This window comes from Podarcis erhardii, assembly GCF_964252035.2.
Source record: "Podarcis erhardii genome assembly, chromosome: 9".
NCBI classification, from domain to species: domain Eukaryota; kingdom Metazoa; phylum Chordata; class Lepidosauria; order Squamata; family Lacertidae; genus Podarcis; species Podarcis erhardii.
The window spans coordinates 25,989,426-26,016,951 of NC_138512.1; the positions used below are offsets into that span (position 1 = coordinate 25,989,426).

A 27,526-nucleotide genomic window follows, 5' to 3' on the forward strand; every position below is an offset into this window, starting at 1 on the left:
ACATGCTACTGACAGGCATCACCAAGGTCCCTACTCTCCCTTCTTCCGGTTCTTGGAAGCCCTTCCAATAGAGGACTGTCCTCTGTAAAGTAGGAGACATGGCCTTCCTATGAGTTGGGTCAGACTGATTATCCATCTAGCTCAGTATTGTCCACTCTGACTTTTAGTGGCTCTCCAAGGTTCCAGGCAGAGGTCTTAGACATCACCTGCTACCTGATCCTTTTATATGTAGGTGTCAGGGATTGTCCTTGAGACCTTTTGCAAGCAAACCATGTTCTCTAACACAGAGCTACTCTCCCAGCTATGAGAGAATGCTTTAAAGGCAGATGACATGACAGCCATTCTGCTGCTGCAGCTAAGCAGGTCTGGATAAGAGGCTGCTTGGGAACCATATGTAAACAGCTCAGGAGAAAAGTTACACACAAGTACAGTACATAAATTAGGATAAGTGATTGATAGATGGGGGTGGGTGGAGTAGACATCCAAAATTCTTCTTTCAAAATATCTCTGAGCAATGGTCGCCATGATAAGTTCTACACTAAATGCACATTTTGTGCTGCGATTCCTCATCCCTTTTATGTACCCCTTCCTCTCTCCAAATCAAATCCATGTGGAAGGGACCATTTCTGACTCTCAGCCAGGCACAGCAGATGTTTAAGTTTGTCGGCATCTGGGGCTGAACTAATCTCCAAAGTATCTTCCATGGACAGCGGCAAGCAAGCGAGTTTGTTCCTAGATAATTTGCCTTATTATTGACTCCTATTTTCAGAAGAATTATTCGTACCATATGCTGTTTCTTGCAAATGCTGGATACACGAATGGCAAGAGAACTTTCCTTCTAGGAGCAAGAACTCAATGTACAAATAATATGGCCGGGGTCACATGAAAGAAGTAACCTGGATTTAGTCATCTAGGCTGTAGCTTGCACATTTAGGCTTGGTCTACACCAGGGCTTAGGAAACTCTTACTCTCCAGTTGCTACAGCACCCACCACCCCTGACCACTGACCATAGTAGATAGCTACAGGTTCCCAAATGTGGCCTACACAAACAGCAAATGAGGTGGCCAAACTGTTCTTGGGCTGCATCAATTCAGATAGATGGGTGGGAATCACATGACTGAATCCCACGCCCCAGGGGGGAATAACTGCAGTTTTGCCTTTCCCCCACCATGCTTGATTTCTGTGTGCGGTGATTACTTTCCAGATGTGTGTGTGTCTCAGCTTGCACTACCACCTGCAGTCTGAATGGTTCAAGCTAGGAACAATCTTATCCTCTCATCTGTTTTTGTCTGTGTACACCAGGCCTTAGGCTACCTAACTCTCCCTGAAAGTCAATGCGGTTAAACAACTGGGAGAGCACAGTTCAAATTCCTCCGCATCTGCAGAGCACACATGTTCCTCCTGCCATTTTATCATCACAACAACATCATGAGGAAGATTAGGCTGAGAAATGACTAGCCCACAGTTACCCAGCAAGCTTCACAGCTGATTTCTGGATTCCCCTCACCCCCATTTCCAAGTTTAGTTTTTCTAGCTTTCTAAACTTTCTGCTAAACCCAGAGTAGTTCATACTTGTTTGTTGGCCTATGGATCAGTGTCTGTAGTGTCACTTCCACATCTACCTAACTCCTCTAGTTTTATACTGATCTTACCCATTTTACAGGTTTACCTTGAATGAGCAGGGAGAAAATATATCTTTGAGTTTCATCCTCATTCTGTGCTACAAAAGTATAATATCCACTGTCTTCTTCCTTGGCACGGATTAATTTTAATATGCTCTGGTACCTATTGAAAGAGAACATTGTGATCATTTCCAACAAGAGGAACAGTACAAATATAAGCAAAACAAACTGATAGCTTTGTTGGAAATCAATCTCTCTGTGTGTGAAAGACAGGCTCAGTATATGGTAAGGACAAATGGATCAGACTAAATTTGGCCTGTGTTAATTTCACACATTATCAATGCAAGGATAGTTCTGTCCCCTTTTTGCTTGCCTGAGAAGATGTGTGTGTGTGTGTCATAGCTGTCAACTTTTCCCTTTTCTTGCGAGGAATTCTATTCGGAATAAGGGAATTTCCCTTTTAAAAAGGGAAACGCTGACAGCTATGGGGTGTGTGTGTGTGTGTGTGTGTGTGTGTGTGTGTGTGTGTAATACTCTGAAGCAACAAATAAACAAAACAAAAACCAGAACATTTTACATTTATGAGGTGATCTGATTAGTGAAGGCCTTGCGAGGGGTATAGCAAAATTTAACAGGAGGGGGGGAAATTCCATTTTCTTCTGCGGGCTTTTTGGAGGGAGAACTGAAAAAATGTATGAAATATTATCTCTTTCAGAATGAGATAAATGCTTTAAACCAATGTTTAATGTAAGGCAATCTACTGTGTTAAAGAATATACTTTAATTCAGTAAAACTTAAGTAGATAAAGCAAATGTACTATGGGACGGGGGGAAATGTATGCTACACTTTACATGGTAATCTTCAAATTTCTCTGAATCACTCCCTATTTCTCTAATAGCCTGGTTCTATGCATGGAATTGTAGCCTTATTTTATTATACCTACCTGAGAGTAAGCCCAGTGCACTTAGTGGGTTGTATCCAACAGAGTTGCAAAAGCTGACAGTAAGGATTCTGACAATGGAATAGGGAGGTAAGCAATTTCCCCCTCCCTATGCAATCCCTTGGAGGGGTGGGAGAGTCTCCAGAGCAGATACACTCACCCCTACTGTCAGCTGAGTGACACTCTTGGATGCAACCCAAGGAGACTTGGCTTTTGAGTAGACAAGGACACAACAAACTGTAAGCAGGCAACCCTAGGAGTAAACCCTATTGAAGTCACCTGAAGAGATGTCTGAGTAAACATGCATAGAATCATCCTGCACATCTTATAATAAATCAGAAGGAGAAGCAAGTAATAATTCTTAAAACCTGTATGAAGCCAAATAAAGGTTTGAAAAATGTGCAAAGATAGGAATAGTAGAGGAACTGGAGAACCAAGAATCTGCCAAGTGGAATTTTCATATAGATACAGAACAGGCTGCAGATTCTCTAGAGGAGAGATCAATCTGTTTCCAAGGAGATACTCTGGTTTGCAAATGGAGAACTGGACAACTAAAACCTACAAATTCCTTGGCAAGCATTTTCTTTACCTCGTCTCCTGGATCTGCTTGGACTTAGTGACAATCTCCGTGAGATTTTCCATCAGAGTCACATTGTCCTTCAGCCAAAACATTTTTGGCTCTGGGTATGCATGCACATCAACTACAAATTTTTTAACTTCATGAAGATTGACAGCTTCCATGGGGTTAAAATGGGGTTCCAGATGAATGAACCCTTTATCTGTAGGAGGACAAAGGTTTCCATGAGTATCTCTCAATGATAGTCAGCATGCTCAATTGAGAACAACAAAGGAAACTAGAAACAGACTGTACCATGAACTGTGATCACGACTCTTTTCGTTTTCTTAAAATCTTTGGTCACATGAAGAGCAGCACATTCATAATCTCCACTGTCCTTCACTGAAGCATCTGGAATGGTCAGGTTGTAAACCAGCTTCTGGGTTGGAATTTTGATGTCCTCAAGTGAAATTGTACCTTTGTTCTTCTGCATAGTTAAAGGATCAGAAAACTTGGTCAAACAACATGGCTACAGAAAACAACTTTTCACCCTTAAGATCCATTATCAGTTTCCAGGTTTCACAAAGACCCTCAGAGAAAGCCCTATAGTGGATCCCATCTTCATCTCAAGGTCAAATGGACAGAGTCAAAGACTTTTTCACTAGTAGACAGCGCACTTTTGGTGGTGGCTCCATATCTGTATCACAGGAGGCATATACACCTCTTCTTTGCAGATTGGGAATAACCGTGCACACAATACCTTGCTTGCCTGTGAAATTCATCATCTAGCTAAGGATATACTAATGACAGCTTATATGCACATATGGGCCCTGTCTGGAACACAGTGGTTGTGTGAATATTCAATCAAGTGACCCTGAGCATAACCTATTGAGAATGCTAAAGACTGCAGTCATACACTCTCTCTATATCAGCCAAAGGATCATAGAATCATAGAATCATAGAGTTGGAAGAAACCACAAGGGCCATCGAGTCCAACCCCCTGCCAAGCAGGAAACACCATCAGAGCACTCCTGACATATGGTTGTCAAGCCTCTGCTTAAAGACCTCCAAAGAAGGAGACTCCACCACACACCTTGGCAGCAAATTCCAAAGGAATTCACTTACAAATCATTTTTTATACTGTGAATATTAAAAAATTGGGCCCAAACCTAGAATTAGTACATTTGAAAATCCACAACATGTCCACAGTGCTGAATGCTAATGAGGTTGAAAAGGAAGTCAGCAAACTGGGATCACAGTAATTTATTTCCATTTGAGTGGCAATGCTACTGATTTTTGTTCCGATTACTTATTCAGGTTTTCAGAAAGCAAAATTAATTCATAATACCTCCCGCACCACAAAAAACCCTCCAAAAAACCCATCCCAAGCACCTCAGTTTCTGTGATTTAGGCAATTGTCAAAGGAAGGATTCTTTGATCTAATAGATCAAACCACAGCACAGCCTTCCTCAAAGGTGGTGAAAAAAATCTAAAGCAGTGGGAATAGCTAGAGCTCTTGATGAATATGGAAACTAACAAAATGGGGGCCTACACAGAAATAAAGACTTTTTCTGAGAACTAAAATTGATGTTAAGTAGAAGCACACTGTCCAACTTTTTATTTTCTGAAAGCGCGAGAGAGCCAGACCGAAAAAGAGACATCCAGGAATCAAAACAGATGCCAGGATTGGCTTCTGTAATCCGTGATGTCCAGGTTAAAACAGGCCAGTTGGCGGGTTTGATAGATGCCAAGAATGAGAGCAAAACATTTTTTAAAAAACCCAAATCCTATTTATGGTATTGCTCATTTATCTGCTTAATCACATGGCACATTACGGACATGGAGAAAAGGAAAATCTTAGCAGCAGAATCAGAATGAATGGGACTAGGAATACACTATCATAAATTTATGCGTGGGATCTATTCTCAGTTCACTTTGGCCCAATATGACAATTTATGAGATTTATTCTTCTCTTGTCTTTCTGCTGAGGTAGCTGTGATAAACACTAAGTTGGATCCACTTGCTTCCCATCAAAATCAATGGGACTTCAGGTAGTCATGAATATCAATGGGACCTTAGTGTGACTACCGCCATTGGGCTCCAGCCCGTTGTGATTTATTCTCTACTCTTCCACTCTTTCTTTTTATCTCTGCAATAACTTTCTGAAGCAGAATTAGTCCCAATCCAGCACTTTAAGATCCTCTGCTGCACTAGCTCCCAGTTAACTCTGATGTGCTGTGCTTCAGAGAAGAATCAGCCCATCTGATTATGACTTGAAGTCATTTGTAGAGAGTCATATTCTCACATGTACAGAAGTGTAACATGTGGGCAGCTCCAGAAACACTCCATTTTTTGTTCTATTATGTTTTCCAGGTTTGAGGGGAGTGTTATTACTTTATAACCACTGTCCCACTTCCTGTCAACCTCATATGTTACTCATCTCCTCTTAACATCTTGTAAAGTTCTGCAGGTCTACTAACAATAAAGTCTTGGTTCATGATACCCAGCTAACGCAACAAGAAAATGCTCTCTCATCTGTCTTTATTCTATTTGTTATTTTTATTTTTTACCAAAAAAAATCCCCCTAAAACTCCACCCACAGTCTTCTTTGGTCACTTATTCAACAACAAGTATTTGGGCAGGGGGGGAGAGATATTTACCACTTTCCCTGGATAATTCCACTGTAAGTTCACGACTTCGTTATCCAAGACCACACACGTTACAACAATGGTTTCTCCTGTCTTATACACGGTCTTGGGGGATTCAATCTCAACATGAAGATGTGATGTAGCTGGAAGAGGAAAAAGAGAATTAGCACATTTAAGAAATATTTTGCACATCACAGAGGTTCTTTTGAACAATTTGCTCTGAGTAACTGTTGAGGGGGACCTTTGCACTAAGTCTGTTAAAATAAACCACGGTGCTTTCAGAAACCAGCATTCAACAAATGACATGATTATTGTCAGGTGTTCCATAATGTAAGGCAGTGGCTTTCAACCAGTGTGCCGTGGCACCCTCGGGTGGCTTGAATGATACTCAGGGGTGCTGTGAGCAACACTGCCCTCTGTTCCTTTTTCCTTCCCTTCCTCCTGTGATACCTTCTCACATCTCTGCCTTCCAAAGATTTGTGTGGCTGCTTGCTGCAGCAGCCCTGGCTACAAGCTCCCCAGGCGAATAGTGCCTCCTGGGTTGGCCAGGGGGTTCTGGTTGCCAGGAACTGAGGTGGCCTCGGAGTAAACAGGCAAGTGGGTGAGGGAGCCCAGCCAGCCAGCCAGCCAGTGCACCAGCCTTTGCTGTTGGGAATGGACAGAAAACCAGGAGGCTGAGCAGGCAGGCAGGCAGGCGTTGTGCTGGCCTTTCTTGTGCTTGCTGGGAGCTAAGTACCTGCCTGGGAGCTGAGTGTCCAGCACTGAAGGAGAGCCTTTCCACCAAGCTGGCCCAGCAACGTCCGCTGCTGTCACTGCTGCCTCCCGAGGTGAGGTAATTTGCTGGCCTCACATTCACCTTTGGTCGGTCTCTGTCAGACCGCTAAGTCTGGGGGCATCATCTTTCCAGGCCCCTGTGGGGCAGGATGAGGAGACACCTCTCTTGGGGCAGGGGGTGGGGAGCAGCTCAGAGACCAGGGGGTGTGGTGGGGTCCAGGTCAGTTCGTATGGGGAGAGGCGGTCCTTGAGGTATTGTGGTTCTGAGCTGTTTAAGGATTTATAGGTCAAAAACAGCACTTTGCATTGGGCCCAGAAACTAATTGGCAACTCCAGTAGGATTGGCCTTGTGTGCCCAAACAGTCTTGTCCCAGTGAGCAACCTGGCCGCTGAATTCTGCAAAAGCTGAAGTTTCTGAACTATCTTTTGTGGGGATGTTTAAGGAGGCAGGAGAGGATATATTGTTTATTAATATCCTTCCTAGCTAGTGTTAGCAGGTTCTATAACTTGGCAGAGTTTTACATTCCCCTTTTAAACGCACAGCAGATAGCTGGCTGCAGGCTTCTGTAAGCCTCTCACTACTATACAATTCCGTATTGAATTGTATGTTCCTGGTAAGTCCCCTTTTATAAAAGAATAAACACATGACAATCTTATTTAAAGTTGATAAAAGTTGTTTACTCACATCAGTTCACAGTTGGATCCCTGAAGGCAGACTTAGTTACAAATAGATACATGGGGATCTACTCCATATGGGAGACTTGGTCCCAATACCCCATTTCTAGCTAAGAAGCTGGTTCAACGAAGGAGGAAGTGAAAAAGAGAGTGTGTGGCAGCATGCCTTGTCCTTTTGTTACCTGGACAGGTAAGGTCATGCCCACCTCTAGTCACATGCAAAGGAAGGATGTTCCAGCCAAAAGGAAACAGGAAGTTTTTGACTGGCTGGACCAAACATTCCCCTGCATGTCTTCTCTAGGAAAACAAGGAATGTTGTGTTTGACTGCTCTCAGTGGATTACATCCCACATCTTTAGAGGCAGCCCCACATATAATGCACTGCAGCGATCTATGGAAAGAACAAATGAGTTTTTCACTCATGCTTCAAGGGCGTGAGTGAAAAACTCATTTGTCCCTTACATAGAGAAAAGGTGAAAAGAAATACCTTTGTAAATATAGATGACAAATTGACTGGACAGGAACTCCTCTCCCTTAACGGTGGTCTTGCACAGATAGGAGCCTGCGGAGAAGTTTCCGATGAAGCCCTGCCTGTTGTCATAAAAGGCATACACGATTTTCCCTTCGCTGGTCATCAAAGTTACTTGGGTGTTGGGGTCACTTGTCCGGCAAGGGATGGTGGAGGACTCTTCTTCTTCGGTGATGACAATGAACTCATCTTCTGGGAATGTCGGAACAAAGGGAACAGCTGGATCTGTGAAGAGGGAGATATATTGAACCATCAACCAGGCTAGAGGAGTAAGTGACTTTAATATCTGGTAACTCAATCCTGTATCCTGTGTGTGTGGAGCTCAGCAGCTCCCACAGGTCTCCGTTAAAACCCTCCCCTACACTGGCAAGCTGCTGACACAGGGACATAGGAAGCTAGAACCATAGAATTGTAGAGCTGGCAGAGACCACAAGGGTTAGCTATTCCAACCAACTACAATGCAGGAATCTTTTGCCCAACATGGGGCTTGAACCCACAACCCTGAGATTAAGAGTCTCCTGCTCTGCTGGAATCAGGCCATCTAGCTCCATACTGTCTACACAGGCTGGCAGTGGCTCTCCAGGATTTCAGAGAGGCAGCCCTCCTAGCCCTCCCTCCTATATGCAAAGGAGATGTTGTGCTACTGAGCTATGGTCATTCAGTCATCCTCAGAATGTGGTTGAAACTGCACGCATAACAGGGAGAAGTGTCGCTTTAAAATTCCAGTGATAGCTGCTATAAATATGCCAGCTTACACAACAACACCAGCAACAATCTTAGGTGGTCTCGTAAATCGTCGTTATCATGTTCATGCAAACTGATGCAGTCTCAGAGATGCACATCACCAATGGCTGAGCGGGAATGGGACCTCTGCTACCATACAGAACAGTTGTTCAGAGGGCAAAAGCATTCACGTTATAACATGGCAGTGCAACCCTTCCTTCTGGTCGGGAAAGGATTGGGGAAAGGATGTATTCATTTGCTAAACATGTCCAAATTCAGTAGCAGCCAAAGTTTTCAGTTCCAGACTGTAAATTGTGTGTGTGTGTGTGTGTGTGTGTGTGTGTGCACGCATGCTGCAATTCCAGAGAAACACTGCAGATGTGGTAGAGGTTACTGAATTTAGATCCCAAAGAATCACAGCTTTATTTCTTTTCTTTTCCGCAAGCAGGTTTCTAGCCCTTTTGATTGCTGATGTGCAAAGTTTCCTTCCTTCCTTCCTTCCTTCCTTCCTTCCTTCCTTCCTTCCTTCCTTCCTTCCTCTTTCTTTCTTTCTTTCTTTCTTTCTTTCTTTCTTTCGCAAAGTGTTTATTTTGCAAAACATTTTCCTATTTGAATAATACAATTTCTGTCAGTCACGGACAGAGGCAAGCAGCTGTAAGGAAGGAACTTGAAGCCATTAGGAACTGTTTTTCTAGATCAGATCAAAGTCTTTCTAGGGCAGCATCCTGTTTTCCAGAACAGCCAGCCAATTGCTTTTAATAGGTTTCTTTTTATTTTTGAGGCATGGTTGAAAGTAGTTGGAAAATACTTCAAAAGCCAGAGAATTGCTGAATAAGATCTGCAGTGGCCAGAGGGTGGAGCTGTAGTGCCCTGTATTAAGGCTGAACAAAATAGTGGCCACAAGGAACTCAAACCATGAGTCATGAAGCTGGCTTGTTAAACTACCCAGAGTTTGTTTCAAAGCTAGTTCCCTAGTCCGTATGTAACACGAAGCCAATTTTCTTTGGAAGTGAAGGTAATCTTAGATGGAAAGGGGAGTGTGAGAGTCTGATGCTTTGCTCAGGCACATTGAGGCTTGTCCTCATAAAACTAAACCAGTCTTCTCCAAACTGGTGCTTTCCAGATGTTTTGGACCACAACTTCCTTCAGCCTCAGCTGCCATTGCCATTGTTCAAGGTGAGGATTTAAATTCCAATCCCAACCTTTCCCCCAAAGGAGTTGAAGGTAGCTAACAACATTTTTTAAAAAACCAATCACATTACAACCATAATCAAGGCACTGGATGATGGGAAATGTAGTCTGAAATGTCTGGAGTGCAAAACGAAAGCTGCACCAACCATTGTTTAGTGTGATGTGCAAACTTGGCCTTTGTAGTGTCACTCTTGGGGACTTTGGGGGAAAGAAAATGGTAGGAGCAAGGAGGAACTCTGGGTGGCAGTGATGAGTTTCACCTCTGAATTTTCCCTTCTCTCAAATTGGAAAGAGGGGGTTCGGCTGCCCTCTCTCTCTCTCTCTCTCTCTCTCTCTCTCACACACACACACACACACACACACACCAAAGTCCTGAAATACAAGCTGAAAGTTCCCACAGAAGAACTTTCAGCTCAACATCTCTCTGGATAGCTGCATACTATTCTCAGAAACAACACATGGTAAAAAAATTCAGAATGAAGAATGCAATGTCTGAGAAATTACACAAATCAGAATCCAGTTTTTTCTTGCCACAGAAATGGGGGTGACAGAACTGGCCCTTAGTGCAGGGTATGTGTAGCCCAGTTTATAGGCTATTAACTTTTAAACCACCCTTTGGTCTAAAGAGAAAGAAACCACATCTCCCATTGTTTCACATTTTACCATAAAACGGTATTATGCTTAGAAATCCAGTTCTTATTGAAATCTATCTTGTAAAAATAAAGAAAATGGTACTACAAGCCTGGGATGTCTTATATCAAGTTTTTTTGGGGGGCAGGCAGTTGACTATATAGAAAATCCAAACGCAGCCGACAAAGGAATTTGTAATGTGCGCTGTGAGACCTTCTAGTAATCATTCAAACCTAGCAGCACATAAACTTGCATTCCACAAAAGCAATGCATTTGCTTTCCCCCCACAAATGGGATTCTCACAGCTCCCCCCCCCCTTGTTGCCTTGGGATTGATCCAGTGCACAGACTTTAAATGCTTTCTGCTTCTAATAAAGAAAATGGCTTCCACCTGTGCTTTCAAAATTCTTATGTGGGGGGGGAGGGAATATATGGGCTTCTTAGAAAATATACTGTTCATGATGGAAAGAGACATTTTAATTTGAAGAATAGAGAAAGAAGAAGTTTTAGATCTGCAACACTGGCAGCTCGTTTTTTAGTCTATGGGGGAAATCTCAGTCAAGCAGGAATCACTTGGGCAAGGAGAAATGCCACAATCATTCCCGCTGTAACTACCCCATTAAACAATGGCAAAACTGCAGCATATATTTGCTGGTTGATTTTGTATGGGCAAGAAGGCTGCCCTAAACTCGGCAGGATGAAGCCCTGGGTATCTCTGTCTGTCAGGCCAATCAATCGTGATTCATTCATTGGTTGTTCTACTCATGGAAGACAAACTTTGGAATGCAATGCATATGCTTTGTGGTTCTCAAACTACTACTAAGTCCCCTGTTTATATGGATGGTTGGGGTGTGCCTTAGTTTCAGAAAGTAATGTGAGACTAATTACCCCACATTACTTTTCAATGCAAAAATTTAAATGTGAGAAACTAACAAGAGTACACTTTTTTTAAAAAAAAAAAAAAGTTTCATATGTTAGTTTTACCTAGAAGGCATTGCATTGCATTGAAAATGAAAATATTCCTGAAATGGTACAAGGAACAAGAGGAGGGAGAAAACTGTGGAACTGAAAAGACATGCCAACTCTCCAATCTGAAGCTTAGAACAAGAAGTCTCCAATGATCAAACAGAACCCCTTTCCAAACTGTCCTCTGTCTGATGGCTTGGGGGACAGAATACCCACAACTGTCATGATATTTGCATGGGGGGAAAACAAGAGAAAAGCAGTTGGATCTCTCTATTGCCTATAAAATGGGATCCCCTTTGGCCAATCTGTACCAAATCCAGCAGGTATGATGCTGTAGGCAGAGGCATAGCAGAATGCCTGCGAATGTTCTGCCATTTGGATCAGATTCACCAATGTCATAGGCAGCAGAATAGAGGATGCATCTTGGTTGAAACCAATGTAAAAATGAAGATGAAATGAAAACTGAGAATAACCAACATGCAATGAGACGAGTGTAAACGAAATGAAAGTGAAACTAAACAGTGGCCTTCAGAAAGTGAAACTAAATTAAACATTTTCAAGCACATACCCCAAATAGTTTTGAAAAGATTCAAGATGCATTCTCTGATTCTAAAGCTATCTAAGGGAATGTTTTTTTGCACTGTGGTCCAGAAAATCCTGGGGTTCCTAGGAAGCTTTGTCAAAGGCTCCTCAATGGATGAGAATGTTAGTAGTACTCTAATATCATCAAGCTTTCTTGGAAGATCATTTGTCCATTATTCACCTTCACATGTCATGCACAGCCACAGAGGAATGTTGGGTATTCTGTTGGGTACAAATGAAGCATAGCAGATTCTGGGACCTGCAAACTGAGCATTGTTCAGTTCCTTTTGCAGGACAGTGGTTAAGAACTGAATTTGTTCCACAGGTCCGTTCTTAACCTGAAACTGTTCTTAACCTGAGGTACCACTTTAGCCTCCGGCTGCCGCCACACTGCCGCCACGTGATTTCTGTTCTCATCCTGAAGCAAAGTTCTTAACCCGAGGTACTATTTCTGGGTTAGCAGAGTCTGTAACCTGAAGCGTCTGTAACCTGAAGCGCCTGTAACCCGAGGTACCACTGTACACACAGGAATTTGCATGCAGGAATGGCCAGCAGAAAAGTTGATATGGAAAGCGTTCCCTAATGTTAGAACAGTGTGAAGTTACTTTCCATTGCAACGAGTCAAATTTGGGCTAATTCCACAAAATTCATCTCCATTTGGTTAGTGGCATGCTCTTTGACTGTGACCTGTGGCCAGGTGAGGTTTGAAAATCTAAACAGAGGAAAGGCTCTGAACTGGATTTATATACAGCTTCTAAAACTGTGTGTTTTGATCAACAGAAAGGACCAGCATCGTAATGTTCAGTTGCTCCACAACCTTCTCTGTCAAAGAGGTTTCACTATCATGGAGGCTTTATCATAGATACAGTGAAAGGTATCAACTCACCTGGCACAAAGACATAGATGTCCTTCCCCTCCACCTCACCATCTTCCTCTTGAGAATGATTGTAGTAGCAAGTGTACAATCCAGTGTGAGAAGCAGAAGCATTTGCCACATCAAGGACGGTCACAAACAGGCCGCTGTTGTTCTCCTCGCTTTTGAGGTCAATGGTATGGTTGCCATCAGGTATTGGATGTTCCCAGCTGACTTCACTGTCTCCAGAACATTTCAGGGTGAAGGGGGAATTCAGCTGCACAACCATTTCATCATTGTTTGGCAGAATAGTTGGAAGCAAAGACTGGCAAGAGGCTAGCCATGGCCCTGTGAAAATAAAAGTATAACATTTTCACATTGAAATTTCTGAACAATGGCCCTTTCTATTGGGGGGAGGACCATAGTTCTGCGGGACATGGAGCACTCACTTTAGTACAGCAGGCTACATCTTTAGTTCAGAATACCAGAACACCAGAGATGGGGAACCCAGCTGGGGGCCAGGAAGAGACCGTATTTCAAGCACGGTTGACTCGTTTTAAGGTGATTGTTTCTGTACGATCCTTTTTTATGAAGCCACACACATATCCAATGAAGCCATCCCTTTCATGCAAGGACTTCTGCTTGTACAGCAGAACTTCCCCTTCCTTTCCTCTCCCTGACCACTCTGCTAAAGAGAATTGGAGGAACCCCCAGAACAGATTTGTGGGTGCACTGAGGAAGGAGGAGGAGGAGGAGGAGGAGGAGAAGGAGAAGGAGAAGGAGAAGGAGAAGGAGAAGGAGAAGGAGAAGGAGAAGGAGAAGGAGAAGGAGAAGGAGAAGGAGAAGTTGTTTCATTGTGCAAGTGGAAGTCCTTGCACAAATCAGGCAATTTTGTTGGTCTTCTATATAGACCAAACTCATGCTATTAGCATCTCCTTTCTCCAAGCTTTCTGATGATACCTCTTCAGCCCAGGCCAGTGGGGAAAAAAAGAGATTCCAAGTAGTTCAGCTGTTTATTTTTGTCTTTGGGTCTAGGCTTAGATTATTTTGATTTAACTATCAGCTCTCTGCTGAAGAATATTGAGCTTGACAAATAATTTCAACTGTAGTTACCTGTCAAGAAGTAGCCCACAATCAGAATTGTTCTTCGGGAAGGACCCATGGCGATCATCAACTGAAACAAGAACAGGAAACAAAGGCAAGGCATGATTAGTTAGTGAGGGTATAGGAAATGACAACGCTACATCTGCAATGCACATTAGCACCTTGGAAATGTGCAGTGATGGCATTAATCATTCTGTACTGTCAAAAATGACAAATAGTCCTGGAAGTACCAATTTTGGTCTGCTACATTCAAATCCATGTTAAATTCACCAGGGGTACCATTTGGCAGATTAGCACATGCATTTCTGTTTATTGCGAACTGAAAAAAGATACCCACAACAAATGCACACGGCACAATCCCTTTCAAATTTTCTCAGAAATTCTGCAGACATCGGTGGGACTTGCCAGTGTGCATTAGGCTGCAGTCTTAAATCTTGGATGTATTTAAGAGCATGCTTTCGAACCTTGCTGCAAATTTTGCCCCCCATCTCTTTCTCCAACTACTGAAACCAGACACGATATCTTCAAAAATATGCCAAGTGGAACTTGCAAATTTTCGGTCTCTTACATTCAATGTTTGAAGCAAGATCTTGAGGATAGAGTAGTAAATGCCACATGCAATTCTCAAAAGCACCAGTATTGGGAGGAAGAGAGCAGGAATGGAAAGCCTGATCTTGATTAGCCTATTCCAAAGACCGCATCCATTTAGTTATGCTCTTCTCCAAATTCCTTTGGCTCATTGAAAACATTATCCTCAAGCTGCAGGAATTTCTTATGAAAACAGCCCCAGAGAAACACAGGCTCCGCTTTGACCCATCTCTGTTCAGTGCTGAATACACAGATTTCAAAGATCTTCACCATTCGCAACAAGCAAGGCTGCAATCCTCTGTACACATATCTGGGGAGTTAGTACAATGAACATACTCCAAAGGTAAATATGCAGAAGATCAGGATACACATCACTCCACTGAGAGTGAGGGGGGAAATGGTTATCATACTTTGCTGGGCTTTTAGTATGTCAGGATTTCCATTTTATATAAATATATGGCATGTATTTTTCTTGTAAAATAAATATCCTTGATCATCTAAAACCTAGATTCTAAATGTATGACGAAACTCTCTTGCTATACACTAAAAGGGATATAAGACTGGGTCCGTGTTCATATTGTATTTTGTTTCTTGAAGAGCAAGACAAGCAATCCATTATTACTATCATTGCATTCTCTTTTAAGTTTGGCAGAGCGAATGGCTGTAAATCAATGGCTAATCTCTCAAGCACAACAACTAACAAGCTTTTTCTCTATGTGCCATGTGTAATTTACAGTCTTGGGTAATCAAGCTGCCCACCTGCTCCTATCTAAAAGGCAAACACCAAACTCTCTTTTCAAGTGAAATTGCCTTTGAACCCAATGGAAGTCTTGGAACTGACTCTGGGATTAGGTGGGTCTGGCTGACGGTGTGATTTGGTGAAGGCTCTACAAAGAAAACATGGGTGAGGTCATTAGGAACATTCAGCAGGTACTGTCTGCCTTAGCAAGCTGGTCTCAATCTGTGCTAAGTTGCATACACAAAATACATGTCAGCGTGCAATTGTCTGTGGCTGAAACAAACGTGATCAGAAACATTTTTGCATTTTATGAGGAAATTATAATTTCTTGTAGTTTTGCATTCAGGAGGTCCCGTGTTCAGTCCCTGGGATCTCTGGCTAAAAGGGTGAGGCAGCAGGTGACATCAAAGACCTCTGCCCAAGACCTTGGAGAGTTACTGCAGATTAGAGTAGTCAATAATGGACTAGGTAGACCCGGTATATCTGTTCCCCCAAACAGTCCTTTACAAATTCTAATGTCAGGCATGCACCAGTTACTTCCTGACTATTTGATGCACTTTATTTGGTATCCAAAGATATTTCATTTTAGTATATTTACCGACAGCATTGAATAGATGACATGAAATGGCATGTCATGTTTGACAGTTGACAGCATGGGAGATTTCATATTTGACACCAGCCTTAATCAGCGTCACTGAAAAATGTTCCCAAGTCTAAAAATATTTGCATTGCCAATGCTGAGGTTCTTTGTATTTAGAGTGCTCAAAACACTTCACATAATCCCATTTTGATTTTTGTCAGAATTTCAGCGGGAATAAGGGGGTTAAACCTTTCCTCCCCATGCGCTGCTCCAAATTGCATACAAACACACACAGGGCTGGCTATTACATGTTTTTTGTTTTTTTGTTTTAAATTGAGGTAGTTTTTAACAAACGCACAGGCATAAATGCTGTCATGGTTGCAGTGGCGGTATCTGTAGTGCATGGGTTGGCAAACTAAGGCCCAGGGGCCAGATCCGGCCCAATCACCTTCTAAATCCAGCCCGCAGATGGTCTGGGAATCAGCGTGATTTTACATGAGTAGAATGTGTCCTTTTATTTAAAATGCATCTCTGGGTTATTTGTGGGGCATAGGAATTCGTTCAATTTTTTCCAAAATATAGTCCGGCCCTCCAGAAGGTCTGAGGGACAGTGGACCGGCCCCCTGCTGAAAAAGTTTGCTGACCCCTGCTGTAGTGTGTTGTAAGTGGTGTTGCTGGTGGACCAGGCCCTAAAATGCAGTTTCTCCCCCCCCCCCCCTCTTTTTTTTTTTTAAAAAAAGTACTCTGTAGCACACTGGTTATTCTGCATCAGTGTTGATATAAACTTGCAAATGCAGTCACCATGAAACCCACACAGCTATTCTGAATAGCAGTTTAAGGGTAGGGTTAAACGGCAATTTCACACACACACACACACACACACACACACACACACACACACAAAACACACACACCCATATGGCAAAACACTCCACTGCACATGGTCCTGAGTGTACAAAAGTAGCTTTTGGGATCCTGGCCACAGTCTGTGATGCACTGTGCTAGATCAACTCACATAACAGATGATCCTGAAACAATATAGCAGCAAGACCTCAACAGGCCAAGAAATATTGTCTTATAAATGACAACTCGGTACCTGTTTCCTTACACAACATGCACAGTTCAATACAAGTGGCAGCACGTGCTGCTTTCATACCAGATGTTATCTTATGTCTTACCTTTGCCCAGCTGAAGAAGTGGGTTCTATCAACACAAATTTACAGCATGACCCTAAGCATCTTTACTCAAAAGACTTAATAAAGATATTTAGGATTCTGCCGTTTATAGCATCCACCTCTTCTACTGGACAAAGGTACGATACAAGCATAGGTGCTCCCGAAACATCATCCATAGGACTGCCAGTCGCATTCTTATCCATCCCTGCTAAACTATTATTTGTCGCCATCTGTAGAAAAAGGGAATTAGCTTTAAGCAGCTTCAACCAAAACTCCTTTTCCATATATGATAGAAAATAAATAGCTTACAGCTATACAATCCTGAACACGCCTCATCCCATCAGATCTTGGAAGCTAAGCAGGGTCAGGCCTGGTTAGTACTTGGATGGGAGACCACTTGAGAATACTGGGTGCCATCGGCTTAGAGCCTGGATAGCACAGCTGGTTAGAGCATGGTGCTGATAACACCAAAGTTGCAGGCTTGATCCCCACATGGGACAGGTGCATATTCCTGCATTGCAGAGGGTTGGACTAGATGATACTCAGGAAACCTTCCACCTTTAAGATTCTATGATTCTATGAATAAGGTCCTTCCTTGGGGCAGAACCAGAGCTCCATGGTACAGAATTGGCCTTGCATGCTTAATCCTGACATTTCCAGATAGGGGTAGGAAAAGCTCCTGTCTGAAACCTTGGAAAACCTCTGTCAGTCAGAGTTGACAATATTGTGCTAGATGGGCCAGTTGTCTGGCTCTGTATAAGGTAGCTCCCTATGTTCCTAAATACAGTGGTACCTCTGGTTAAGAACTTAATTCGTTCCGGAGGTCCGTTCTTAACCTGAAACTGTTCTTAACCTGAAGACCACTTTAGCTAATGGGGCTTCCTGCTGCCGCTGTGCCGCCAGAGCACGATTTCTGTTCTCATCCTGAAGCAAAGTTTTTAACCCGAGGTACTATTTCAGGGTTAGCGGAGTCTGTAACCTGAAGCGTATGTAACCTGAAGCGTATGTAACCCGAGGTACCAGTGTACAGACTGTACTTGTGACATGCATAGGGACTGCAACAGCATATCAGGGAGGAGCATTAAACCAATACCAAGGAAAAACCAAAGGAGTGATTTACTGACCACTGAAATCTCAATCTGGCTGCCCTTCTGTAAGTAGAGGGATGAGCAGCGGCCTGCATTCCCCCACCAGGACTGACAGATGACCAGAACATGCACAACAACTCCAGAAATTCAGCAGATGGCATTCCTGCAGAAACAAGTCATCTGCCTTGGTTTTTCAATTAGCAATAATGGCCATGTGTTTATGTAAAGTGCCTCCCTCTGATAAGAGGCTCTTGGACATCAAAGTCGTCTTCCCTTCCAGCCTTCTTCTCCCCTCATCTTTTTTTTTTAAATCACAGTTCTAGCCTGTATTTTTCCTAGATAAAGAATCCACAGTACATACATCTTTTTTGAAAAAAAATATCCCATAATCTTCTCTGATTAGCTAACCTCTCGTGCTTCAAGCTGCCTCTGCTGTCTATTTCTTGCAACCAACTCCCATCTATTTACAGAGAAAGAAAATGCAGTGAGTTCAGTGAAAAATATTCCAGATCAGTGTGCTTAGAAACATTCTACGATAAAGTTTTCATGTTTAAAATAAACCACATCAGGATTCAGGGCTTATCCACACTTTTGCCCTGTTCTTTCCTGACATAGGTTCACATTTAAAGCTCTGTGTCCAAGAATTTTTGCTTTGTTTTTGACCTGGAGGTTTCTCAGTGTAAATGCACTCTCTAGCACTCAATTGGAGCAAATTCTGGGTTCCCCAGGTTGTTGTTTGCTCTGATTCAGCTTGGGGCCGGGTAGAGAGCTGCTCCACAATGATGATCAAATTGGAAAATACGGGGGGGGGGGGCGGGCAGAGAGAGAAAAGATGTTGGCATGTTGGTTTGTAGAGCAAATGGAAATTTGAGCTACTCCCTTCTTTGTTAGAAAAGTTAAGACCAAAAACACTAGTAAAGGTAAAGGAACCCCTGACCATTAGGTCCAGTCATGGCCGACTCTGGGGTTACAGCGCTCATCTCGCTTTATTGGCCGAGGGAGTCGGCATACAGCTTCCGGGTCATGTGGCCAGCATGACTAAGCCGCTTCTGGCGAACCAGAAACACTGTTTACCTTCCCGCCGGAGCGGTACCTATTTATCTACTTGCACTTGGACGTGCTTTCAAACTGCTAGGTTGGCAGGAGCAGGGACCGAGCAATGGGAGCTCACCCCATCGTGGGGATTCGAACCGCTGACCTTCTGATCAGCAAGTCCTAGGCTCTGTGGTTTAACCCACAGCACCACCCAAGTCCCTCTAAAACACTGGTAAGTGGGCATTAAAATAAACAACACCAAGCCATCCATTCTGCAGTTCCTCAGAAGGGAAGCAAAGTAACAGCTCAATTGTATTCATGTTTATTAAAAAATACAAAATACAAGTAAACTGCTTGCGTCATGGTATTTCCGAGCAAAAATGTGCATAAAATTGCTGCCTATCGCTGCAAAATCTTACGCAAACATGCTTGGGAGGAAGCCACATTGAACAGAATGGGGCTTACCTGTAAGTAACCATGCATACGAGTGGGCTGCACAAGTTCTTAGGTGTTTGCTTCTAAAGTACAGTCTTTCACTGTATTGCCATAAAATAGCCAGTTTAAAAAATTTTGTCCGCCGCTCTCAAGCAATGGCATGTTAAAGTGTGAGTGATGGATAAACAGTAGTCAGGGGACCAGCTTTAGAAGAGCGAATGGAACACCCATCTTTCCTCCTCCTAAAACACCGTTGATCTCTGCTATGACGCTCCTGTGGTGTAAATTGGCTGCATTACTCCAACAGGCCAGTTGGCGGCACTGTTGATTCACGCTGATACAGCAACGTTCTATTACTTTTGACTGATGCGAACTTTAGCCTCAGAGGCGACAGATCAATTTTGGAGTGAATCCAGATTACCTAAATAACATCTGCTGGAAAACCTTGATTTTCAAATGGGAAAAAAAAATATGTATTTCTGCTCTGCTTTTGCTAAATGCCATGACCCCATAGTCCTAGAAACTGCCCAAGCATTATTAGAACCAGGTAAGGAACCAGTTACATAATCGCAAGGTTGTCCAACATTTGCAAGGATTGAAAACCTCCTTGAGGGTCATCAGATGCTAATCAGCCTATAGTCTCCCCAAAGAAATGTTGCACTTTTCCAAGAAAGCCTCAAGGAAGCCCAATAAAAAGAAACACATTTTGAAGAAAGCTTTATATTTTGCAAGCTTCACTGAAACATGTTCATGGGGCCACCTGCAAGTTTTCACGATTGCTGGCTTTTTTCCTAGCAAAGTTCTACCGAAAGCAGAAATTCCCAGTGCAAGGAATAGCAGGAGATTCTGCAGCTTTCAGTGACTCCAGGGGAGAGAGGAGCAGGCAATAAAAAAATTGGCTTCCTAGATCCATTTTAAAGATGATGAATTCACAGGCGTAAAACCTGAATGAGTTACAGGATCAAATTCTCCATCCAAGGCCCGTATCCAAGATTGCTTTCCAAAAATGTCGATTCCTCCTTGGTTTGATGGATATCGCCTCCCCCTTTTGGCCCATTACCCACTGCAAGTATTTCATTTCCTGGACTGTTTCCCAGCCAAGGAAATGCTGAAAGAGCAGAGGAGAAGAAAGACGAGAAGGGTCTTTTCCTAATGCCTCCCTAGTTTGCTGCTCCCATGGAAGGAACACCACCTTGCTGCAACCTTGCATCAAATACATTGAGTGAGGCACATGTGACCCGGGGCCATTTAAGTTACAGGTCTACTATTGAGCGCCAGCCTCCCATTTGTGGTAAAGTATGCTTGACATAGGGTGGCGCTGTGGGTTAAACCACTGAACCTAGGGCTTGCCGATCAGAAGGTCGGCGGTTCGAATCCCCGCGACAGGGTGAGCTCCCGTTGCTCGGTCCCTGCTCCTGCCAACCTAGCAGTTTGAAAGCACGTCAAAGTGCAAGTAGATAAATAGGTACCACTCCGGCAGGAAGGTAAACGACATTTCCGTGCGCTGCTCTGGTTCACCAGAAGCAGCTTAGTCATGCTGGCCACATGACCCGGAAGCTGTACGCCGGCTCCCTCGGCCAGTAAAGCGAGATGAGCGCCGCAACCCCAGAGTTGGTCACGACTGGACCTAATGGTCAGGGGTCCCTTTACCTATGCTTGGTGTAGTTTGAAAATGCCAGTGAGCTTTGTATTGGCCCAAGTTGAAACTTCATGTGGTGGAGGGTTCCGCCACCTTTTAAAAAAATCTCTAACTAAACATATATGCATTCGCAGTCCTGTGTTGCTGTTATCATTGTAACACAGAAAAGCAGCAAACTATTGATTAAGTGAGAATATGGGGAGCCTTCTGGATCAGCACCCCAAAAGGGTTGGCATTCTGGAGTGACAAGCTACCATGTAATCTACTCGTTCTAAGTGTGGTCTCTTATTTTTGGATAAGTGTCACTGGCTGGAGTGAAATATCAACCTGTGGTTGTGAGAAGTCTTGTTCACCTACTAAAGGGTGAACAAGTTTTAAGTTTCAGCTAACCTGTGATAAAAAGATGCTGTCTGCTGTACCTAATCTGTGATGGGTCATTGGCACATGCAAATTGTTACGTGAAGTGATGGGCATAGCCATGATTTATTTTAGGGGGACAGGCTTTATGCTGGGGTGAGGCAGAACCGAGTTATCTTCAATGCAGTTGCTCAGTTATTTTTATTTAACATATTTTTCGCTCTATAAAATGCACCAGACCACAAGACGCACCTAGTTTTTGTAGGAGGAAAACAAGAAAAAAAGATATTCTGAATCTCAGAAGCCAGAACAGCAAGAGGGATCGCTGCGCAGTGAAAGCAGCAGTCCCTCTTGCTGTTCTGGCTTCTGGGATAGCTGCGCAGCCTGCATTCATTCCATAAGACGCACACACATTTCCCCTTACTTTTTAGGAGGGAAAAAGTGAGTCTTATAGAGCAAAAAATACGGTATTTACTTGATGGGGGGGGAGTTATGCCCGTGCTTGAGCAGAAGTCCATGAGTGATGAATATGCATGTGTGAACTGCTCCTTTGTTTCCCTACCAATGTAAAAATACTACTACCATGTACGTTTCCGAGCACAATTCAAAGTGTTGGTGCTAACCTTTAAAGCCCTAAATGGCCTCAGCCCAGTATACCTGAAGGAGCGTCTCCACCCCCATCGTTCAGCCCGGTCACTGAGGTCCAGCTGCGAGGGCGTTCTGGTGGTTCCCTCACTGAGAAGTGAAGTTACAGGGAACCAGGAAGAGGGCCTTCTTGGTAGTGGCACCCGCCCTGTGGAACACCCTCCCATCAGATGTCAAAGAAATAAGTGATGATACAACTTTTAGAAGACATCTGAAGGCAGCCCTGTATAGGGAAGTTTTTAATGTTTGGTGTTTTACTGTACTTAATGTTTTTAATTTGCTGGAAGCTGCCCAGAGTGGCTGGGGCAACCCAATCAGATGGCCAGCATATAAATAAATTACTACTACTACTACTACTACTATAAACTAACTCTAATTCTATCCCACCCTTTCTGCTAAAGAAGCCCAAATATGTGCACTTACGACTCTCCTATCTTGGCATCTAGACTTCCTTTTGACATTAATATGTTATGTCAGTAAAGGATTGCTGGATCCTAGCATGATAACATCTGTTGCCTTTTGCTTGAGTGAGATTCTAGGATGGTATGTGTGCCTCACTGGTGTAACACAGGAGTGTTAACTCAAAACGGTTTCAGATTCTCTGAACATAAACTCCAAGCTGTAGGTCGCTAATGTCAGGGCATCCAGGATTTCTTGCTACTTACACAGTAAGGAAAGAGAATGTGAAGCATATGTAAACCAACCATTAAGGAATCCTTTTGACCCTTAAAGCAGCTGAAGGATACTTAAGGCTGCCATCCACCCTTTTGCTACAGAAGTTAGAGAGATGGACTGGGACCTGCGAGACAGGGGTTCGAAGTTGCCACTTAGCCATGAACTTCACTGGGTGGCCTTGGGCCAGTCGCTGTCTCTCAGTCCAGCCTACCTCACAGGGTTGTTGAGAGGATAAAATGGGTCGGGAGAGAACCACAAACACCACCTTGAGCTCCTTGAAGGAAAGGTGAGGTATCAATGTAAATAAAATAAAATAAAATACAATAATATGTACCCCGCTGAATTCAGGAGTAGTAAACATGCCTAGGAGTGGGTTACAAAAATATAAAATGAATTCTATGCTCATTGTGCAGTATAAAGCTTTTCCAGTACACTGGTACCCCGGGTTAAGAACTTAATTCGTTCTGAAACTGTTCTTAACCTGAGGCACCACTTTAGCTAATGGGGCCTCCTGCTGCCGCCACGCTGCCGGAGCACAATTTCTGTTCTCATCCTGAAGCAAAGTTCTTAACCTGAGGTACTATTTCTGGGTTAGCGGAGTCTGTAACCTGAAGCGTCTGTAGCCCAAGGTACCACTGTATTGTAAGCTAACCCAGTGTTGAGGCAAGAGCATCAGTTCCCCTTATCCATTGCACATTTCATACACACCTTCCAGTCAAAGAGCGCCAGAAGCACAGGTACAACATGCCAGAAACAGAATAAGTTTGGTGAGCAGTTCCAGGTGGCTTAAGCAAGCAAACTGTTGCTGTTTTGCTAGCTATATGGTGAAGCAAAAGAATTCTGGAGTCACAATCCACTCTGAACTGGGGAGAGCCAGTCTCTCTCAGTTCAACACATGGAATCCTTAAAGTTGAGTAAAACCCACAATGTCACACAAACACACACACACAAATGGATTTTTGCTTGGTGCTTTGTGGCAAGCCACCTCATTTCTTAGTAGCCATGTAACAGCAACCCCATAAGAAAAGGAGATCATAGAATTACAGAGTCGGAAGGGATCCTGAGGATCATCTAGTCTCCTGCAACACAGGAATATGCAGGTGTCTTGCATGAGCCTTAGAATTATCAGCAGCACGCTCTAACCAACTGAGCTAGTCACTTGGAGTCTCAATGCCTTTAAAAATCATTATTTCTAGACACCAGCTTAATATTCATCACACCTTACTGATCTCAGAGGTAGTAGCAGTAACATGATGCCTTTATTAGGGTCAACGGAAAGTCACAAGGTCAAGCCATGAGGTCTGTACTCAAGGAGCCACAACAGATCTAGCAGGAGAGGTGGGACTTCAACATTACTTCTCAACTGAGTGATTTTTATTATCTATAAATGAAGTTCTGTTCAGAATACTTGAAAAGTGAACTCCAGGCTATCTAAACTGGGTTCAAACTTTTCCTGCATTATCTTCAGTCCATTTTCGTGTGTGTGTCAGTCACTTGTGGTGGAATTGTATTTTTTAAGTGGCAATATATTGATTTCCGTCAGATTCTGCAAACTGAAAATCACAGGGTTCAGGGTCTAATGATAAATTTGCACAACCACATTTTAAAAGGTTTTCCTCATTCAGGCTAATTTGCTCAATGAATGTCAGGCAGGTTGTCACAGCAATTGCTTTGACTAGCTAAATCCACACAACTTGACTTCGGAATCTGGCCACACAACACAACCTGGAAAATATCCTCACCCCCAAAAAAAGTTTAACCAGAAAGATTTGGGCTGTTCCCCTGGAAATGACTTGGAGCAGACACAGGCAGGATGATTAGAACATGCAGAACAATTCAAAAACATCTGCTTATACTCAACATGGAAGAAATGGTCATGAGAATATGTTTAGACTTAGACTCTCTTCCCCCCAACCATTCTGTCCAGCTCATTGGAGAACCACATTTGAGATCTTTCAGAACTTCTTATAGTCTGACCCACCATGTCTTTAGAATGGTCCACTCACAAAACCAGAATCACATATCCACACACTCTCAAAATTGACTGCAGATATAATAATAATAATAATAATAATAATAATAATAATAATAATAATTTATTTGTACCCCGCCCATCTGGCTGGGTTTCCCCAGCCACTCTGGGCGGCTTCCATAGAAACCAAAAATACACTAAAATATCACAGATTAAAAACTTCCCTGAACAGGGCTGCCTTAAGATGTCTTCTGAATGTCAGGTAGTTATTTATCGCTTTGACATCTGATGGGAGGGCGTTCCACAGGGCGGGCGCCACTACCGAGAAGGCCCTCTGCCTGGTTCCCTGTAGCTTTGCTTCTCACAATGAGGGAACCGCCAGAAGGCCCTCGGCGCTGGACCTCAGCGTCCGGGCAGAACGATGGGGGTGCAGATGCTCCTTCAGGTATACTGGGCCGAGGCCGTTTAGGGCTTTAAAGGTCAACACCAGCACTTTGAATTGTGCTCGGAAACATACTGGGAGCCAATGTAGGTCTTTCAAGACTGGTGTTATGTGGTCTCGGCGGCCGCCCCCAGTCACCAGTCTAGCTGCCGCATTCTGGATTAGTTGTAGTTTCCGAGTCACCTTCAAAGGTAGCCCCACGTAGAGCACATTGCAGTAGTCCAAGTGGGAGATAACTATCAACTCTGTTGAAAGAAATACGGTACATCATATGAATTCACCACTGCGCTAGAAACCGCTTGAAGTAGGATTTATTGCTCTTGTTATTCTCACTTTACGCAAAAACAACAGTGCCCACATTGACTTCTCTAGGGTCAAAATTTGATTCAACCAGAGTAAGCGGAATCTATAAGAAGTAGTAAATTGGATTTCTTTTTAGGGGCAGGGTATTCTCCTAGTTCTTAATATTTAAAGCAAAAGATGTCTGGGTTGAGACGCCACATTCCCTGCTCTGAAAACCTGGGACTGTTTGTGGACCTGTGACCACTCCAATGTCAAAAGAAATATACTCTGCACATGTTCAGAGGTATTCTTTGTCCACTTTGTGGTATTGTGTTTGTTTGTTTGTTTGTTTGTTAAGGTTGGGGTTTTTGTACTTCTGCAAACATTCCAAGCTCCCCCAAGCATACAAACAACTCCCATTTGTTTCTCAGATACTCCATTTCAGCTTCATTTCAGGGACAATGAGTTCAAAATTAGAGAGAGGGATAACAAATTATAATAATGTATACATGTTGAATTAGGGCACTGGAAGAGCCATCTGTTCCAAACTCCTGGCTACAAGATCAAGTTTCTCTGAAACCAAGGGCAGCAACCAACGCAGGACCCTCCAAATTTAAATCATGCTCAACTATTAGGTGAATGAATGGATCTTAAGGCTTCGCTCATTGTAGGGTACTACTTGCAGCGTGGCCAGAAAAGCCCGGGAGTTAGAATAGCAGCAGCTGAGGGTCCCCACATATCTTGTAAGCAAGAGGGCTTTCCATTCAGTCCGTCGTGCGTCCCCGCAGGAAGTTCCTTATAATGTGAGGAAGGGAGAGTGCTCAAAAGCAGATTCACTACTAGCGATGAATGGGGTCTCCTTGTCCACATCCCCCTCACTCTCTGGCACAAGGCGCTCGCAATTCGCCAAAACAATCGCTGGGGGGCAGCAGAGCACCGCCAACCTCAACGCCTCGCTGCTGCTGTGCGTTGTTGCAAAACGGCGCAGAGGACCAATCTGACCTCGCGGCTATAATTTACTGCTGCCTCTTCCCTTGGGAAATCAGAAGATCTGGCACGGTCCAAGCCGACCCACCCCGCCACATCACACAGTCAACACAGCAGCATTCAAGAAATCTGAGCGATTGCTCCACTACTTCTCTCTCTCTCTCCACACACACACAAACACACACACACACGTGTCCAGCGTTTTTAGTGCCTGGTCTTAAATTCTAAATTTTCTTCTTCTCTCTTTCATATCCCCCGCCTCCCCCCACCCCCAAACTCCTGGTGTGGTGCTGATCATGGACTTTGCCATTTCCCTGTAATTAATGAATTCACCACCCCGTACTCTTCTTGGCAGATCACGGAATTATAGAATTGTAACGGTGGAAGGGAGCCAGGGTCATCTAGCCCAACCCCTTGCAGTGCACGTCGCGCGTCAAGATCAGGGGTACGTGACTCCTCGCTAGTTGTCTTCCCTCCCACCCTTGCTCAACTTTATCGCGCGAAGTCTTTGCGGGGGGGGGGGGCGACCTGCGGACTCGACAGTTTTAGAGGGAGGGAGAATGTGATTCTGTAGCCGAGCAGCAAACCGCATTCATGACTTCTCGCCAGCCCCAGCCCCAGTCAGCGATTTGGAGACCGCTGTTTTCCATCCGTATAGGAATCACCAAGGCCTTGCCTGGGAAAGCAAAACAAAGCGAAGTTTGCAAGCTGGAGTCTTCCTAGGCTCCTCCGCCCCGCCCTCTCTCCCCTCTTCTCCTGAGGAGTCCCATGTATTTTAAAAGCCACCACCACCCCCCTTCCTAAAGCCAGCACATAACAGACGCCTCTTTCTTTTCTCCGTGTTTTTAAAAGCGGCAATATTGAGACATAGACTCCAGAGCCATTGTGGCCTTCTGGGCAAGGAAGGAAACTCAGGCGCGGGTTCGAATCCCGAATATCTGGCAGCGCGCAAGAACTTCGATTTGCTACCAGGAGCGCCTTTCACGTGTTAGCAATAAGATTACCAGGGCAAAACGTAACTTATGAAGGGACATTCTAACCACGTCAAAAAAATCCAGTTGCCTGCTCCCCCATCTCCTTGCTATGCACTCTGAC

At 43.7% G+C, this 27,526-nt stretch overlaps 1 protein-coding gene across 4 annotated transcripts in view; it reads right to left on the bottom strand.

Moving 5' to 3' along the window:
• The window catches only part of PDGFRA (platelet derived growth factor receptor alpha), a 52,609-nt gene that overhangs the window by 21,471 nt on the left and 3,612 nt on the right, over positions 1-27,526 (bottom strand). For 3 of the 4 annotated variants that reach the window (XM_081875679.1, XM_081875680.1, XM_081875678.1), the window contains exons 2-8: positions 13,802-13,862; positions 12,722-13,036; positions 7,703-7,969; positions 5,780-5,910; positions 3,435-3,606; positions 3,153-3,342; positions 1,671-1,786 (exon numbers count right to left, since the gene is read on the bottom strand). In XM_081875679.1, coding sequence (XP_081731805.1) covers positions 1,671-1,786; positions 3,153-3,342; positions 3,435-3,606; positions 5,780-5,910; positions 7,703-7,969; positions 12,722-13,036; positions 13,802-13,859 — 1,249 coding nt within the window. In that variant the 5' untranslated portion in view covers positions 13,860-13,862. Of the gene's footprint in view, positions 1-1,670; positions 1,787-3,152; positions 3,343-3,434; positions 3,607-5,779; positions 5,911-7,702; positions 7,970-12,721; positions 13,037-13,801; positions 13,863-15,139; positions 15,190-27,526 lie in introns of those variants that run through there. The other variant, XM_081875681.1, reaches the window with a different exon arrangement.